Source organism: Lithobates pipiens, unplaced genomic scaffold (genome assembly GCF_037356315.1).
Source record: "Lithobates pipiens isolate NorthernLeopardFrog02 unplaced genomic scaffold, aLitPip1_a1.2 Scaffold_13, whole genome shotgun sequence".
NCBI classification, from domain to species: Eukaryota; Metazoa; Chordata; class Amphibia; order Anura; family Ranidae; genus Lithobates; species Lithobates pipiens.
The window spans coordinates 187,669,077-187,687,855 of record NW_027507718.1 but is presented as its reverse complement, the minus strand read 5'-3'; the positions used below and the strand labels follow the sequence as shown (position 1 = coordinate 187,687,855).

General features: G+C 41.0%; 1 protein-coding gene across 5 annotated transcripts in view; it reads left to right on the top strand.

Annotated features, from left to right (window-relative positions):
• Positions 1-18,779, top strand: part of LOC143974510 (phospholipid-transporting ATPase IK-like) — a 293,505-nt gene that overhangs the window by 121,106 nt on the left and 153,620 nt on the right. For all 5 annotated transcript variants that reach the window (XM_077475984.1, XM_077475987.1, XM_077475985.1 and 2 more), the window contains 3 exons: positions 8,619-8,691; positions 11,652-11,722; positions 12,601-12,683. In XM_077475984.1, the coding sequence (XP_077332110.1) occupies positions 8,619-8,691; positions 11,652-11,722; positions 12,601-12,683 (227 nt within the window). The remainder of the gene's footprint in view (positions 1-8,618; positions 8,692-11,651; positions 11,723-12,600; positions 12,684-18,779) is intronic.

Genomic DNA, 18,779 nt, shown 5'->3' with positions numbered 1-18,779 from the left:
TAATTTATCAGGTTTTGGTTTAGTCAAAATTTGTGTGTAAAGAGATGATATCATGCCTTTAGCAAGTGGGTCATTTTTGCACATTGATTCAAAAGTGGAAAGGTGAGGTAGGGGTGGTTCAGTATTTGTGATGGATGCAAAAAAGTTATTGATTTGTAGGTATCTGAACAGTTCAGACTGCGGAAAACCATAGCTTTCCCTAAGTTATGGAAATGATTGGGAGGAATTAGGAGTAATAAATACATGGTGTTTTAAGAGATTAGCATTTTACCAGGCTTTTAAAGATTTCAGGTATAGCCAGGCCGGGTAGAAGGCAGTATTTTTGAAAAAGTATAATAGAGGATTATGTTTTGATTGTAGTTGATATGTGCAGGGCAGGACTTAGGGTGGTGGGGGCCCCTGGGCTTGAGTCACTTTCGGGCCCTACCTTCTATACATTATCGGATTTATCGGCGTATAACATGTACCCGAAGTTTAGGATGGGATTTAAAAGGAAAAAAACTTTTAGGAGGGAAGTTTAAGTAAAAAAACTTACATTTAAATGCCCATTAATGCACCCTTATCAGTGTCCATCGGCAGCCTTGCCCATCCATCTGCAGCCTTGTCCAGTGTCAGTGTAGCCTTGTCATTTTGCAGCCTTGCCCCAGTGTCATTTGTAGCCTTGTCATTACAGTCTTGAAGTTTAAAAATGTCGCATCTCGTGGCTCTCGGGTCCTCTCTGTGGCTCTCGGGTCCTCTTGGCAGCTCTCGGGTCCTCTTGGTGGCTCTCGGGTTCTGTCGCAGTCCCCGAGTGGAGCAGAGAGTATCCGAGTGTACTCGGCTTGGCTCACGTGAGCGGAGCCGAGCCGAGTACACTCGACTATGCATCTCTGCGGGGCCCCCTATTTGGTGGGGCCCATGGGCTTGAGCCCAGTCAAGCCCAATGGTAAGTCCTGCCCTGGATATGTGGTTTTCAGGCTGTCCCAAAGGGATACAAAATATTTAGTTATAGGGTTTCTTAGTGCACGACAATCTTTAGGATGAAGCCATATTAAGTTAGTGATTGAAAGTGGATCACATTCCAACGCTTCTATTAGTACCCATAATGGGATTTCCTTTTTTGTATGGTACTCTCAGATAATAAGATGGGATAGAAATTGGTAATACTCGAAATATGTATAATACCTTGGGCAAAATGGGCATTTTAGTTGCATTTATTCTTCCTATCCAGGGTAATGGGAGTTGAGACCATTGTTTTAACAATGTTGTTATTTGTTTGAATAAGGGTGGGTAATTGGCCGTGAATAAATTTGTATATGTATAGGCTGTTAGGTGGATTCCTAAATATGGGATAGTATGGGATGACTTTTCTGCCCATATAAAGGGGAGTGCAGTTTTTATTGAAATTAATTCTGCATCAGTTAGTGAGATATCAAGAGCTAGGCATTTCTTAGGGTTAATGGCCAGGCCTGAGATTGATGCAAATCTACTTAAAATGGCCAAAAGACTAGGGCCTGAAATTTGTGAGGATGACAGAAAAAGAGTTTATGCTGTAGACCACCTACTTCAATGCAAGTAATCGGTCCTAATAAATTGGGCTAAGGGTTCTAAAATAAAAAAATAAGAGCTCGGTCTTTTAATTTGTTTTTAGTTCTTTAATGGAGGCAGCCACTTCATCCGTTGATATAGGTTTTTCTAAAAGTTCTTTTTGATCACGGGATAAGTCATAAGTTATGTTAGAAAAGAAGGAATAAGCTTCGGTATCATTAAAATTTTGAGTTGATTTGTATAAAGATGCTAGATTCGTTTTGAATTTATGCACGATTTTGACTGGGTTGCTAGTGTAATTGTCTTTTGATACCTTCAAGGGACTAAGTTTGAATGGTTTATTAATTGAATGTAGTGCACGTGTTAAATAAGTGCCTGCTTTGTTAGTTTTTGTATAAAAAATATGTCTAGTAGAGTTTTATCTGGTGTTTCCATAAGAAATAAGTCCTATTCTATACATGTTTTCTCTAATTGGGATTTCGTGGTGCATGTCGAATTGTTTTGAAATGCAACACACGCAGCATTAAAGTCGTTTTCTAGTTTTCGCCAAGGATTTTACGTTCCCTTTTAAACAATGCCATTTGTCTCTGTATATCGCCTCACAATACCGGTTTGTGCGCTTCCCAGAGTGTAAGGGGGGATATATCAGGTGTGTTATTGTGCATAAAGTATTCTTTCAAAGCCTGCTCAACTTTCTGGCATTGTAATGGGCGTTTTAGAATTGTGTCTGGTAGATACCCAGTAGGATCATGTGCCTTTGGCATAGTGGAAACTATGGTTGTAACTACCGCATTGTGGTCTGACCATGGAATGGGGAGTATATCAGATGTAAGAATCTCAGGTATCATACCGATAGTTAAGAAAATATAGTCAATGCAGGAGAAGGATTGATGAGGGTGTGAAAAGTAAGTGTATCTTTTTTTAGCTGGATTACTTTCTCTCCAGGTATCAACTAAGTTGTACTTGGAGAGGAGTTCAGAGAATGATTATTTGGTCGAGGTATTGTGAGGTGTGTAGGGCGATTTGTCAAGAAATGGGAAGATAACCTGATTAGAATCACCGCCCATAATCACTGTTCCAATTTTGTGTGTATTCACCACTTGCAAAAGATGCGAGAAGAAAGAGGAGGGATTATTGTTAGGTGCATAGTATGATACAATAGTGACTGCCGTATCGATCATATGTCCCCGAAGTATTATGTATCATCCTTCTGTGTCTTTGACCTCTGATAATAAAGTGAAAGGGGTGGATCGATGGATAGCTATAAGAGTTCCTCTTTGTTTGGAATTTGCAGAGGCAGTAAAAATTTGCGAATAAAAACGGGAAAGTGACCTGTGTGAACTTAATAGGAATAGGAGAGAAAGGGGGTCTCGTAGAGTCTGAAGTGGAAGAGAAAGAAAAAACAGAAGCAAAAAAGGTTAACATAAATATAGCTTGATTTGAGACAAATAGATATGCAAACATTTCAAAATTGGCCCGTGATAGGGTATGTGGATCCCTATCAAGGGAAAAAGAACCTACATCAATCACCCACATCATATGTGTAGATGAACAAGGTAGACCAAGGAGGGCGCATGGGTCACCTACATGCAGGGAAAAAGCCCTATAGTGAAAGCATCAAAAGGATGCATGTATTTCGGGTAGCTGGTAATTTGATAAATGTTATCATTCTAGGTATTCCTATATAATTGCCTAGAGAATATAACATTTTTAGTTTAACTTGTCATATATCCTGAAGGCAATTTAAAACAATAGTACCGAAGGAATTTAATAACTGGGTTAAATCTGGAGTAATAGATACATTTTTATTAATTCTGAACTATCTCGTATATATATGTCAATGGTATGCCTGAAGATAGTATTATTTCTATTAACTGTGTTTGTATTCAAACTATAATATTAGCCACCGTTAAAGTGGTTGTAAACATTTACAAACCACTTTGATCTACAGGTAAGCCTAGATTAAGGCTTACCTGTAGGTCCAAGAAATATCTCTTAAACCTATACGGTTTAGGAGATATTTACCTGAAGACAGCCACCGCTACTGGATAAGCCACAGATCGCAGCGATATGCCGCGAGTGTCGGCTCCCGTGCACATGCGCGGGAGTGACGTCATCGCTGCTCCAGCGAATCACAGCACCAGAGCAGCGAGACCCACCAAGAAGATGGACGCTCGGAATTACAGGGGACAGCGGTGATTTCAAATAAAAATAAATATAAAAAATGAAAATAAAATTAAAATATAAAATAGGTATAGGATTGAAATAAAAAAAATATATAAAGTATATATAATAAAAATAAAAATGGGAATAAAAAATAAAAAATAAAAAGTTAAATACTCAAGATATACAAAAGGGTAGTACTTATAAAAACTTAATAGTGCAATTTAGTATAGTGCAATACCATCCAGTGTATCTTAATCAAAGTGCATATAGTGCTGCAAATAATAATTGAAGTCCAAACGCACATCCAGAATGTGCTCTAAAGTATAACCGTCCAGAAAGTGCTCTAAAATATCACATCAAATGAGGGTTATCTATAATCATGCAAAATGTGAGTCCATTCAGTGGTAGATAAATCAGTATCCTGCGTGACAAAAGAAGGGGGCTGATTCCCTTTGGTGCTCCTGTGGATCTTGTGTTCACACACTAGGTGCAATAACTACCTTACCTTACTGCTGTAAGGTAAACAGCATTCCAAACAACACTTGCTATCCACTGGTGTAGGTTCAGTAAATGGTTTTACTCTGGACACTCAGTCACCATGTATATGTAGTTAACATAAAGGGAAGAAAGGGGAACACTCCAATAGTGAAGTATGTATTCACAGTTTCAATTTATTCAAATAGGAAAAGTCTTGGGTACTCACATTTAAAAAACATAAAATGCACAGTTACAACCGCGCTCGTACTCCGGACGTCACTTCCGGTTTCCTCACTCTCCAATAGCGTTCCTACGCGTATCGTCACCAGTCATGTGACTTCATCATTCCCTGATGAAACCGTGTTTCAGCGGACAATCCGCTCGTGTGTGGGCTTCAGCGGACTTTTTCAGCGGACAGTCTGACGGACTAAGTCTTTCGGAATTTCCGTAATTTTGTCCGTCCAAACTTGGTTTTGTCCGTCCAAACTTGGTTTCAGCGGACAGTCCGCTCGTGTGTAGGCAAGTTGGACGGACTAAGTATGGCGCATGCTCAGAAAGGATTTACACGGCCGAAGGTTGCATTGCAGTGTATTGGACGTCGTATTTCTAGTCCCGTCGTACGTGCTGTATACGTCATCGCGCAAGCTTTCAGCGGACTGTCTGTTCATCGTGTGTGATCAAGTCCGTACTGTCCGGACTGTCTGTCGGATTGTCTGACGAACTTAGTTGGGCAGACAATCCGCCCGTGTGTACGCGGCCTTAGTCATTTCCTGACCATTTGTGAAACTAAAATCACAAAAAGAAAAATAATTTATATATAAGGAAAAATGAAAAAGGGAGACATCTCACTGGTTGTGAAAAAAATTAAATAAAAGTCTCTCAGGTAAAAGAGTTCAACCAGGATATATAAAAATAGGAAGATCCTGTTGCGCAACACCTCGCTAGGAGAACTGAGTATAAACTATAGAAAGCTGCTCACATATAAAAGTGTTCTCTCCACTCAAAATAGGAATACAGGGGGTGTTTTATGTGGCGCTAACTAAATTATTACTAAAATATGTTCTTACCAAGATAATAAATATACAAATAAAAATTATGTAAATGTAAATTCATACAGTGCATGCAAATGTGCAAAAAAGTAGCAAAACTGATAACCAGCAATAAAGTGCATAAAATATCAATATGACATAAATAATGAAGTGCATCAAAAATGACGATATAAAAAAAAAATCAATCAATCACAAAGTTCATGCAGCAGTGCAAATAGTGCAAAATCACATAACGTATTTCTGCCAAAACTCCAAAAAATTTAAAAATAAATAAATATCCAGTGCAAAGTGAGAAAATGTGTAAACAGTCCACTCAAAAATTGTGCAATCCATTCAGCAATTGATGGTAATCATGCAATGTGAGCAATCAGTGTAATATTCACTCTTCCTTCAACCTTCAGTGCTTTACGTGCACCCCTTGTTTCCCCCAGCCTCTCACCTCTAATCAAGGTCCCTAAGGACTGGGTCACGCTTGAGGGGTGGTTAGTAAGCAATCTTCCACCATTTATCAATATAACCTCCAGAACCTCAGCTAGTTCCTCCCATATCCATAATCTGGGTAATATATAAGAGAGTAAGGGGGGGTTCCAATGAGTAGTAATGCAAATACACTTTATTTAAATAAAAATATCCACACTTACATTACAGTAAAACAATTCAGGAATGTAAACAGCGGTGTTTCCGGTCTCGGCCGCGACCGGAAGTAACGAACGACACCTCAACTCCTCCCTGACGCGTTGCATCACATACCACGTGACTTTCTCAAAGGGAGCCTTTGAGAAAGTCACGTGGTATGTGATGATTACCATCAACCAGGATATATGATCTCTTTCAAAACAAAACAACTGAATTTGCTATGAGTTAATATTTTCAATCCATGGAATCTTCTTGGTCCAAAGGAATGGGGGCATATTTTATTCTTTTGTGAGAATGGTGATTTCCTTTATTCCTTATATTTTGAGGTGTGTTGCTTGTTGGTGAAGATGGGGCTGCTCTTCTGCACTGTGGGGATGTGCAAGTTGTTTCATGCATCAACTTCAGCCGTTCTAGAGGTGTATCTCTTGCCTTGAAAAGTGAATTTGATGGAAAAGGGGAATCCCCATTGGTATATAATACTGTGGCGTTAGAGTTCCAGTAATTGGGGTTTCATTGAGCGCCTTATGGCAATAGTGAGCTGGGATAGATCCGCAAATAGCTGATATTTATACCCTTGAAACATTAAATCTTTTTTTATCTCGATTTTGGCCCAAAATTGTCTTGCATACACACGGTCGCACAAAGTTGTCGGAAAATCTGATCATTCAGAACGCGGTGATATAGAACACGTACACCGGGACTATAAATGGGCCAGTAGCTAATAGCTTTTGTCTCGTAATTTACTCATGCGTGGCACTTTGTCTGTCGGAATTGTCTACACACGATCATAATTTAAACGATCGGATTTTGTTTTCGGAAAATTTTAGATCCTGCTCTCAAACTCTGTGTGTCGGAAATTCCAATGGAAAAAGTCATATGGAGCCCACACACAATTGGATTTTCCAACAACAAGATCCGATCGCACATTTTCCGAGGGAAGTCCGATCATGTGTACAGGGCATAATAGTGAAATTTTACAATTATGTCTCTTGGGGGACCATCTGTTTTCTTTGCTGCGAGGGCTCGGTGGACTCTGTCTAATTCCGGGCATTCTATAGGGATGGAAGGTTGAAGTTCTTGAAACAGCGCAGTAATTGTAGACTGTAGGTCTGTCACCTTTTCTGGAATTCCTCTTATACGCAAAATGGATCTCCTGGTCCTATTGTCATAGTCCCCTAATTTGGATTGGAGTAATACATTTTCTTCTTTTAAATTCTGCATTTCAGTCATATTGTCCTGTGTGTTCAATTCTATTTCATCCATTTTTAACTCCAAAGCAGCAGTGCGGTTGCCTAGCTCTCTAATCTCTTTGGTGAGGCTGCTAGTTATCTGTTCAGAGGTCTTCTTTAATGCCTTATGAAGCATTTTCTCAAACTGATGCAAAAGTGCTGGAGATGCTGTGGATATTTGTGAGGGATTATGTGAAAATGTTTGTTCAGTTTCTGAATCAGCAGGAGAAATTAGCTTAGTTGTTTTTTGCCTGTGGGAACATACTGAGGCAGTGAATGTGGAGGGAGCTGCTGCCATTTTAGCTGCGGTGCGCCCCTGTATGTCTTTTGTGAGGAGAATTTTTGATTTGCCACGGTTTCCTCCCAACACCATTGTGGCGGCTTAAAATGGTATCTGCCACGATACGATAGACTCCGCGCATGCACTGAGGCTGCTATTTTTCATAGTGCTAACTAAGCACTGCTACCTTGCTGGGGAAACACTCACCACATGGTTTGCAGGGCATTGTTTTTTGTTTCATTTTCATTCGTTGACAAATTGTAATTGATTTTCCTCATAGTTTTCATCAATTGATTTAGTTTTAGTATTTTACTTTAGTTTTCGTCACTGAAAACATGACGGAAATTGTGTATGCAATTAACACTGTTGGCAACACAGCAGACATTTTAGATACTTCTCTGGCCCATTTCTATTTCTCAGCACCCTGCCCTTATATCTTGAAATGTGAGGATCATCTTAGTGATGACTGCACTGGTACACAATGGGGACACAATAACAATGGCTTTTTTCCAAAAGTAAAAGAGTACTTACACTGATTTATAAAATCTAGTCTATATTAAATACATTTTTTTGTATCAAAAATGTATTGTAGCTTACCCATCTTTAGATGTAGTGGCTGCATTAGTAATGCCACGTACACACGACCAGACTTTTTGACAGCAAAGGTCAGACGGAACGAATCAATCGGACAATTCAATCATGTGTGGGCTCCATCAGACCTTTGCTGTCCAAAAATCCCAAGGACTTTAGAAATAGAACATGTTTTACATTTTCCCGCAAGAACTCCGCTGGACCCAGTTTCTAGTGGGAAACCCGGTCGTCTGTATGCTGGTCCGACGGACCAAATACGACGCAGCTACAGCACCTGCCCGGGGTTCTTGGCTCTTGATTGGATAGATTGATGGCAGCGCAGCCATTGTCACCCGCTGCTGTCAATCAATTCCAATGACGTGAGTGCCGGGGGGCGGGGCCAAGTCCAGCATTCAATCTCTATGGACGCCAAATGCTGGACTCTGGAGGGGGCGCCCGCAAGGTAACCCCCTCGGGGAAGCGCTTCTCTGAGGGGGTTATCAGATGTGGGGAAGAGCCCAGAAGAGGATGTTCTGGGCTAATCTGTGCAAAACAAACTGCACAGTGGAGGTAAGTATGATATGTTTGTTATTTATTTATTTATTTTTACCTTTCCAATCACCTACAATGTGTGTGCATACTTGAAAATCAGAGTAAAAACATTCTTTTTCTTTGCTTTTCTAGGTTAAAAAGTGTAACATGGAAGAATATTCATGTTGGTGACATTGTATGCTTAAGTAAAGATGAGTTTGTACCGGTAAGTGTACTTCTTCTTCCAGTGATGAAGGCAACCATAAATGTTTAATTTGCTTCTTGTTCACTTAGCACATTGAATTCTCACTAAACTTTGTGAATAAGCTGTTTTTTGATCTTAATCAACCAATCATGAGATGGCAATGCAAAGTAAACATGTTTTTAAATTAACAGCCTGTACTCCTTAAGTAAACTCCTTAAGGCCCCTTTCCCCCTGGGGCGTTTTTCAGGCGCTGCAGCGCTAAAAATAGTGCCTGCATAGCGCTTGAAAAAATCTGGCCTCTTTCACTCCAGCTTTCACACTGGATCGGTGCGCTAGTAGGATGGTAAAAAAAAGTCCTGCTAGCCGCATCTTTGGAGCAGTGAAGGAGCGGTGTATTCACTGCTCCTAAACCACTCCTAACCATTGAAATCAATGGGGCAGCGTGGCTTTGCAGGCGGTTTTAACCCTTTTTCGGCCGATAGTGGGGGTTAAAACCGCCCCGCTAGCGGCCGCATACCGCTGCTAAAACAACGGTAAAGAGGCGCTAAAAATAGCGCCGCTTTACCGCCGACGCTGCTCCTGCCCCAGTGTGAAAGGGGGCCTAAGTAAATAAACCTCAATACCAACTTTCCAATCTTGCGTGTGTTATTCTCAGTATGGTATCTTCAAATATGGCATTTTATTTTAAGATATTTATTCACTGACGTGAAAAATCTGTGGATTCCATGGCCATTTAGTAAAATTCTAAACCGTGGCAACAGAGCTCTTTGAAAACTTGGCCTAATATGACTACACCACTCTGCACACAGTATATCAAACATTTCATCTTCCACATTTCTCCCTTTTCTCTTTTCTTTTATGCCCATTGAACCATTATTAAAATGATTGTAAAGGCTGGACATTTTATTAACTTAATTTATGTCCCTGAATCTGTATCATCTCCTCACCCTACTTACCTACGCCCTATCTTGATCCAGCGCTGTGTCTGTCTGCAGCAGCTCTCTCCATTGGCTCCTACTGCCAATCAAATAAAGCAGAGGGGGGAGGGGCAAGCTGCGCTGTTTGTGTCTATGGATGCAGGCATTGCGGCTTGGCACTGAGCCTGTAGGTGGGTCCCCCATAGAAAGCAACAAGAAGAGGAGGAGGGGAAAGTACTGTCACAGGACCCAAGAAGAGGGGGTTTGGGGCCACTCAGAGCAAGTAAGTATAACATGTTTGTTTAAAAAAAAAAAAATGAAAGCTTTACAATCACTTTAAGATTATTTAAAAACAAATATTTAGCATTTTCTTGTATGCATCTGAATTATTATTTGAAGTTTTTTGTAAGATACAATATATGAGCGACCCCTGTAATGATTTTGTCTGAAAGGAGGAGACAGCTGTCACTACCTCACAGTGGTTCTCTTGACACATATCCTAACCCCTAATTTTCTGGTTATCACATGCACCAATATGGTCTATATAGGGAAGAACAGGTGCCAATGCTTTGTTAACATCACCTCAAACACAGATCAAATGCAGTGCGTTTGTGGGAACTATGCAATTTAGTGCGGCACGTTTAAAAAAAAAAAAAAGTAGTGCATGCACTACTTTCAAGTGTTCTGGTGTGATTTCGGCCCATGCAAATGAATGTGTTGGGAAATCACACTGCAGGGGAACTTGCTGGAATCACAGGGGAACACTGCACATGTTCTTGTTCGATCCCAGCGTGAACTGGCCCTAATGCAATACTTTGTCATAAAGCTTGCCTGCAGGGTATTGGTCCTAGAGTATGGAAGGCATATGTGTATGTACAATATCAGTTTGCTTCTTCCGCACATGCAATGTGCTGATTTAGAACCTGCACAGAACTGCAGACAATGAGCACTACCTAACAATTCAGTGTGTGTACATTTTGGGTACAGTCTTATGCCTGCATTTCTGCTCCCTCCCAAATCGATACCGTTACACGGTTCTTAACCACACTAAAGCTATGTATACACATACACGAACGTCAAGAACACGGTGACGTACAACGCGTACGACAAGCCGAGAAAAATGAAGTTCAATAGCCAGTGCGGCTCTTCTGCTTGATTCCGAGCATGCGTGAACTTTTGTGCTTCAGAATTATGTACACACGCTCAGACTTTCCGCAACAAATCTTGTTGTCCGAAAATTTGAGAACCTGCTCTCAAACATTTGTTGGTGGAAAGTCCGCCAAAAAATGTTCGATGGAGCATACACGTGGTTGGACTTTCCATCAACAAGCTCACATCCAACATTTGTTGTCAGAAATTCCTATCGTGTGTACAGCCCATAAGTTGTGGTCAAAGACTTCACTCTCTGATTCATCTACAGTAATGTTGGTATTGACCGAATCTACTGCTCTATTATTACTCTTGTCTTTAGTTCATCTTATAGTTACTACTTAGCTCCTGAATTGGTGTTCTAACTAGTGGTTTGGCTCTAGTTTGCTGATCCCATCTTATTGCTTTAGCTCTGGACCCTTTAATCCTGGATCTTTATGCCAGACACTCATTTTTAATATATAGGTCCAATATCTTGTTGAATAAAAAGCCAATGGGTAAACAGCATGTTTAAAGATCTACTTTTGTTGAGAAAAAAAAACTGTATCTTACCAAAAATTTAATTTTTGTTGCAGGGGATGATTTGTGTCTTGCTGGGAATATTAGTAAGGCAATTACACAAGCAGGAAATTACATTTCTGGGGGGGGGGGGGGGGTTCCGTACATATTCTGTGTACAGAACACCTCCAGGTAGCCATATTGCATTGCATTTTACAGAAAATTACAGCACTGCAAATTTGAAAAGAAAGGGTGATATATCATTCAATTACAATATGTCTTGTGTCACAATTGTATACACTATTTATTTTTTAATTTGCAATTTTTTTCCCTGAAAGTAAAGTTACCCTTCAATATAGCTGGCAGTTTTTCGTAGTATTTTGGTTTTGAATAATACATGTTATTTTTTATTAACAGGCAGATATGATATTGTTGAACAGTACTGAGCCAAACAGTATGTGTTATGTAGAAACTGCTGGGATTGATGGGTATGTTTTATGTAAAGCTTTCTAATTAATGCATCACAAACCTTGATGAAACTTGACACTGGTCTTTCTGCTCCTGACTGATAGCTTTTACATCCTTCTATTTTCCCGTCCATAGCTTTATTGCTAGTTTCCCTTATACATTACTGAACTGTCCCCTGCATGTCTTCCTAAAAGTATATCTGACATGTGAGAAATATAGGCATCTAAAGCTTCTGTATCTTTATTAGTGATGAGCAAAGTTTTGGGATGGTTGACCGCTCAGCTCCCCACAATGCACTGCGCGCTGCACAGTGCATTCTTTCTAAGCCCTGATTGGTTGAAGCGATGCTTTGCCAAACAGGGCACAGTGAATAGCTGTTTGTTAAGAAGCAGGCCAGAAAGTCGGCTGCCGCATCTTTAACAACGGAAGAGTCATCAGCTGTCAGAGGGGAACATTGCCGGCAATACAAAAATGTGAAAATCAAATGACATTTTCTCAGGGCAAGTTTCTTATCAAATACTGTCATAGAAATGTGGATATAATGATTTGTTTTTTTTTAATCGGCACACACATAGGATGTCTTCTGCCCTGACCTTGTCTTTGTTTTTGACTACGTCCCTGTTCAGCCCTTTGATTTAGACACTTGCCTCTTGTTACCCCTGACAATCACCTTGGCTTCCCACCTAAACGACTCCAGTACTTAGCTTACCTAAGTAATGGCCTCCTGTTAGGGCGCAATAATCTATCAATTCAAGATCTGCTACTTAAGTTCTGGGGGGGGGGGGGGGCACCCAAGTACCAGCAACACACACAATACGGTGGCTACTAAAGGTATACAATATGTTAGAATATTTGTACTCTTTACATAGTCTCACTACAAACATTTTGTGAATTTCAGAGAGACCAATCTCAAATTCCGTCAAGCCCCGGTGGTTGCACATTATGCACTACAGACTGAGCAAGCGTTGTCAGAATTTGATGGTGAGTATTCGGTTTGGCAGTTGTTAACATAAAGATAGCCATACAACAACAGAGAATGCTTTAAATAATGGATACCTGAACGAGATTGCTCAGTTATGCTCTGTATTAGGGTCAATGAACAGAAGCACTCAAACATATTTCAAATGCGACAAGCATGGGTCGGCTCTGACTAGCATCTCGGATGATCCCGAGTCCCCTGCTGCTCCCCCTTCTCTCTTTACTTGCCTTTGTCTTGTCTTCTTGTTTCCTTTTTTCTGTTCTTTTCCTCTTGATGGGTTTCTATGCCCTTTTTAGACTCTTACGTGTGTCCAGGGCCAATTACAATGTTGTTTGCTAGCCCATTTGTCCTGGTTGATTTTGATAGTTACAGGGATATAACGTCTGTCTGTTGCATTTTTTTTTATTATGACTGTCTGTGGAGGATGTTCCTCATTCTTTGTCCATGCTGGGTATGTATGCTTTTACTTATGTCACCAGTCCTGCGTGGGCTGACTAGGTGCTTTTTTGTGTTACCTTGTTTCAATGATGCAATTGAATAAAAATGATTGAACCAGAAATGTATTTCAAACAAATGCTAAAAGTGTCTGAAAACATGCTGCATTTGACCATTAGATAAAACTGGGGTTTTCCATCTGTCCTTACCGACAGACCTTCAGATGATTCTTATGCTTTTGTTCCTGTGCCTCAGCATCCTATTATCTGACATGATTTGAGACTCACTGTAATTAACTGCTGATTTCTTTGCTGAACCCTATTGTTTTCTGCTATCATGTTTTTGCCTTGTTACTTCAGTGCTTCAATATAGTAGCTACCTTGCCAGCCCCTGCCTGCTTTCTGACCTTGTCCTGCTTACTGTCTGATACCTCACCTTTTCTGTTGACCTGTATATGACCTGATCTCACCTGTGTTAACATCTTGTTAGCTCCTACCAGCTATTGTCTTACGAACGAGGTGGACTTAAAGTGATTGTAAAGGTTGTGATTTAAAAAATAAATAACAAACTTCCCTCTACCGCAGTTCCAGCAGGCCCATACTGAGCTTATGCAAGGAGAATTCTCTGAGACAGAAATTAAAATGGCCATTAAATTCCTAAACCCATTTAAGGCTCCCGGCCCAGGCGGTTTTTCAGGTCAATACTATCGGAAATATCAAGAAATCCTCATTCCTTATGCGCCTATTCCAACGACATCCGTGGGGGTAATGGTATCCAAGCCCATGAAAACACAGCGTACATACATGTCATACCTAAAACGGGAAAAGACCATGGAGATTGCTATAATTACCGCCCAATATCCTTGATAAATGTGAACTTGAAAATAATATCCCAAAATATTGGCCTGTAGATTGAATACTTTTCTCGCAAGTTACATACACCCTGATCAAGCAGGATTCATTCGGGGGCTCCAGGCATCTGTTCAAACCCAGAGAATAATAGACATTATTTCAGCAGTCCGTTAAGATTGGGATGGGAAGGGGCCCAGACAAGGCATGTTGTTATCTTTAGATATTCGAAAGGCCTTCGATTCCCTCTCATGGGACTACCTCTTCTATGTCTTATCAAGATATAAATTTGGTCCACAGTTTTTGTCGACTCTAAAACCCCTCTACAGTTTCCCCTACAGCGTCTTTAATGATTAATGGCTATCCGTCCAGACTCTTTCCAATACAATGAGGGACTCGCCAGGGCTGCCCACTGTCACCTTTATTGTTTGTGCTGGCTATAGAACTGATATCCATCAAAATCCGCGAGTACTCAGCTATAAAGGGGATAGAATGTGGGGACAGGAAGCATAAATCTGCATTTTTTGCAGACGACATCCTGCTGATGGTCTCCATGCCCATCATCACCTTTCCTAATCTCTATGGCATATTACAGCCCTTCTCAAGGCTCTCTGGCCTCTCGATTAATCAGGAAAAACCCAGAGCGTTAAACATCTCCCTATCAGATCGGAGTGTGAAACCCTCCATTCTTCTTATAAGTTCGTTTGGGAACCCGCAGCCCTCTCTATCTAGGAATTTATCTAACTCCCTCCATGCATACCCTGTATTACCAAAACTACCCTGCACTTTACAAGCACTTAACGACAGACTTGACTAACTGGCAGATCCATCCTCCATCGTAGTTCGGCAGATTATGCTCTATAAAGATGAATATGCTTCCCAAGATTCTCTACCTTTTTTGCATGTTGCCTATTGTTCTGGTCCAAACAAATTTATTCAAATTTCAAAGAAAGCTTTTTCAATTTCTCTGGGTGACAAGAGACCTAGGGTGAACAGAGGCACACTATCTACCCCAAAAATGAAGGGTGGTCTGTGAGTCCCTGATCTGCTTAAATATTTCTATGCTGCTCAACTGTCCCAGCTTATCAGTTTCCACTCCTCTCAGCCTCACTCATTGTGGATGCATATAGAATCACATTCATGCCCATCCAAATTGATATCCCATACCATGTGGATACCGGCTCTGGACCGACCTATGATTTTATGCCCCTCCCTATCGTTTAGTATTTGGGATAGACTCTAAACTCTCATTCATTCAAGTCCCTGCATGGCCCATTAGCCCCTTTGTTACAAAAAAAAGATTTCATCCCAGGTCTCACCCCTCATGACTTCAACTGGATCAATAAAGGTCTCCTGGGCCTTGCAGACATTTGTGATCATAACGGCATGTTAACTAAACAGACCCTAATAGATAAATACCAGATGCCAGATTCTGAACAATACCGGTTTATCCAATAGAAACACTAATAGAAACACTTTATCTTGCAGTAGTGATCTGATGACTATGTTGCCCATGGAATTCCTATGTCATAAATATGATAAAACAAAAGGTCATATTTCTGCATTATATACTATCTTAACACATACCTCAGTCAAACAAGCTTACATGGTCAAGTGGGAGCAAGACCTCCAAGAAAACCTTATATTAGAGGAATGGCAATCGATTGCCCAAGCAAAGCTTCCAAATCACTTAACACCTCTATTATAGAGGCAAACTATAACGTCCTTTTAAGATGGTACATGGTACCGACCAGGTTGGCAACATATGTCCCGGGAGCTTTTCCAAAGTGCTTTCGAGGTTGTGGGCAAGATGGAATGATATACCATATATGGTGGCAATGCCCCAAGGTACTACGATTTTGGATTGGGGTTTACTTTATTTTTACCCTTACCCAAATCAACCTCATTAGATCTCCTAAGCATGCCCTGTTGTGCCGCGTACACACGGTCGAACTGTTTGATGTACTTAGTCCGTTGAAACACATTTCAGCGGACAATCCGCTCGTGTGTGGGCTTCAGCTGACTTTTTCAGCGTGCAGTCCGGAGTACTAAGAATTTCGGATTTTCCAAAAATCTGTCCGTCGTACTTTGGTTTCAGCGGACAATACGGTCGTCAGTATGCTAGTTCGACGGACTAAGAATGGCGCATGCCCAGAAAGGATTTACACGGCGGAAGGGTGCTTTCCTGTGTCTTGGACTTCCTATTTCTAGTCCCGTCGTACGTGCTGTACACGTCATCGCGCAAGCTTTCGACGGACTGTTTGTGCATCCGTGTGTGGTCAAGTCCGTTCAGTGGAAAGTACGACGGATTGTCCGTCGGATTGTATGACGGACTAAGTACGTCAAACAGTTCGACCGTGTGTACGCGGCATTAGGGCTTAAAGTTGACGTGGCCTCACAAAACCAGAGAAGGCTTCTCACTTTCCTATTTATCTCTGCCAGAATCACTATAGCCAGAAATTGGAGGTCGGCTGCCATCCCATTTGACCAACTTAAGCACAAGCTCTCCTGGCTTATGATAAATGAAAGGATCTCGGCAGTCTTGAATGACAAAATAAAGGTCTTTGAAAAAGTCTGGGGCCCATAGATCAGTTATCTGACTGGAGATCCCCGTATGGCTCCGATCTGAGGAGCCTTTGAGTGGCATGGACCAGAACTTGGGGTCTTCCCATTCCCTCGCCCCTCTCTTTTCTTTCCTTTCTTCCCCTCACTTTACATTTTCTTGGTTTAATATGGAGCTTAATGGGTACCATCTGCAGTGCCTTGCGAAAGTATTCGGCCCCCTTGAACTTTTCAACCTTTTGCCACATTTCAGGCTTCAAACATAAAGATATAAAATTTTTATTTTGTGTGAAGAATCACCAACAAGTGGGACACAATTGTGAAGTGGAATGAAATCTATTGGATTTTTGAAACTTTTTTAACTAATAAAAAAATTAAAATTGGGGCGTGCAAAATTATTCGGCCCCCTTGCGTTAATACTTTGTAGAGCCACCTTTTGCTGCGATTACAGCTGCAAGTCGCTTGGGGTATGTCTCTATCAGTTTTGCACATCAAGAGACTGAAATTCTTGCCCATTTTTCCTTGCAAAACAGCTCGAGCTCAGTGAGGTTGGATGGAGAGCGTTTGTGAACAGCAGTTTTCAGCTCTTTCCACAGATTCTCGATTGGATTCAGGTCTGGACTTTGACTTGGCCATTCTAACACCTGGATACGTTTATTTGTGAACCATTCCTTTGTAGATTTTGCTGTATGTTTGGGATCATTGTCTTGTTGGAAGATAAATCTCCGTCCCAGTTTCAGGTCTTTTGCAGACTCCAACAGGTTTTCATCCAGAATGGTCCTGTATTTGGCTGCATCCATCTTCCCCTCAATTTTAACCATCTTCCCTGTCCCTGCTGAAGAACAGCAGGCCCAAACCATGATGCTGCCACCACCATGTTTGACAGTGGGGATGGTGTGTTGAGGGTGATGAGCTGTGTTGCTTTTACGCCAAACATATCGTTTTGCATTGTGGGCAAAAAGTTTGATTTTGGTTTCATCTGACCAGAGCACCTTCTTCCACATGTTTGGTGTGTCTCCCAGGTGGCTTGTGGCAAACTTTAGACAAGACTTTTTATGGATATCTTTGATAAATGGCTTTCTTCTTGCCACTCTTCCATAAAGGCCAGATTTGTGCAGTGTACGACTGATTGTTGTCCTATGGACAGACTCTCCCACCTCAGCTGTAGTTCTCTGCAGTTCATCCAGAGTGATCATAGACCTCTTGGCTGCATCTCTGATCAGTCTTCTCCTTGTCTGAGCTGAAAGTTTAGAGGGACAGCCAGGTCTTGGTAGATTTGCAGTGGTCTGATACTCCTTCCATTTCAAAATGATCGCTTGCACAGTGCTCCTTGGGATGTTTAAAGCTTGGGAAATCTTTTTGTATCCAAATCCAGCTTTAAACTTCTCCAGAACAGTATTACGGACTGCCTGGTGTGTTCCTTGGTCTTCATGATGCTCTCTGTGCTTTCAACAGAACCCTGAGACTATCACAGAGCAGGTGCATTTATACAGAGACTTGATTACACACAGGTGGATTCTATTTATCACCATCAATCATTTAGGACAACATTGGATCATTCAGAGATCCTTGCTGAACTTCTGGAGTGAGTTTGCTGCACTGAAAGTAAAGGGGCTGAATAATTTTGCACGCCCCACTTTTCAGTTTTTTTATTTGCTAAAAAAGTTTAAATTATCCAATAGATTTCGTTCTACTTCACAATTGTGTCCCACTTGTTGGTGATTCTTCACAAAAACTTAAAATTTTATATCTTTATGTTTGAAGCCTGAAATGTGGCAAAAGGTTGAAAAGTTCAAGGGGGCCGAATACTTTCGCAAGGCACTGTAAGTGCCAATAAGACATTACCCAGTGTTCTTTCTCATACAAAGGAACATCGGGTACTCTGCAATTGAAATAATATTTAAATATTTTGCTTGTTTTTATACCTGATGTGAAAACGCTAATAAAAACATTAAAACAAAAAAAATGTATAAAAACATAACAAACATGCTATATTCACCTTCTCTGTGGGTTTTGCACAGAGCAGCCCCCATCCTCTTCATTTTGGGTCCCCCGCTGGCGGTCCTGGTTCCATCGCCAACAGTATATAGGTAGTATAGTAGCTATGGGGCCACCTGAGCAGGCTCTCTCCTGAGTTGCACTCATGTGAATGGACATTGTCCGTTCACACACAGAGTGCAGCTCGGATCCACTGTAGAGACCTTGAAGAGCCACTGTTCTCATGCACATCGCTGGATCAAGAAGGGGCTCAGG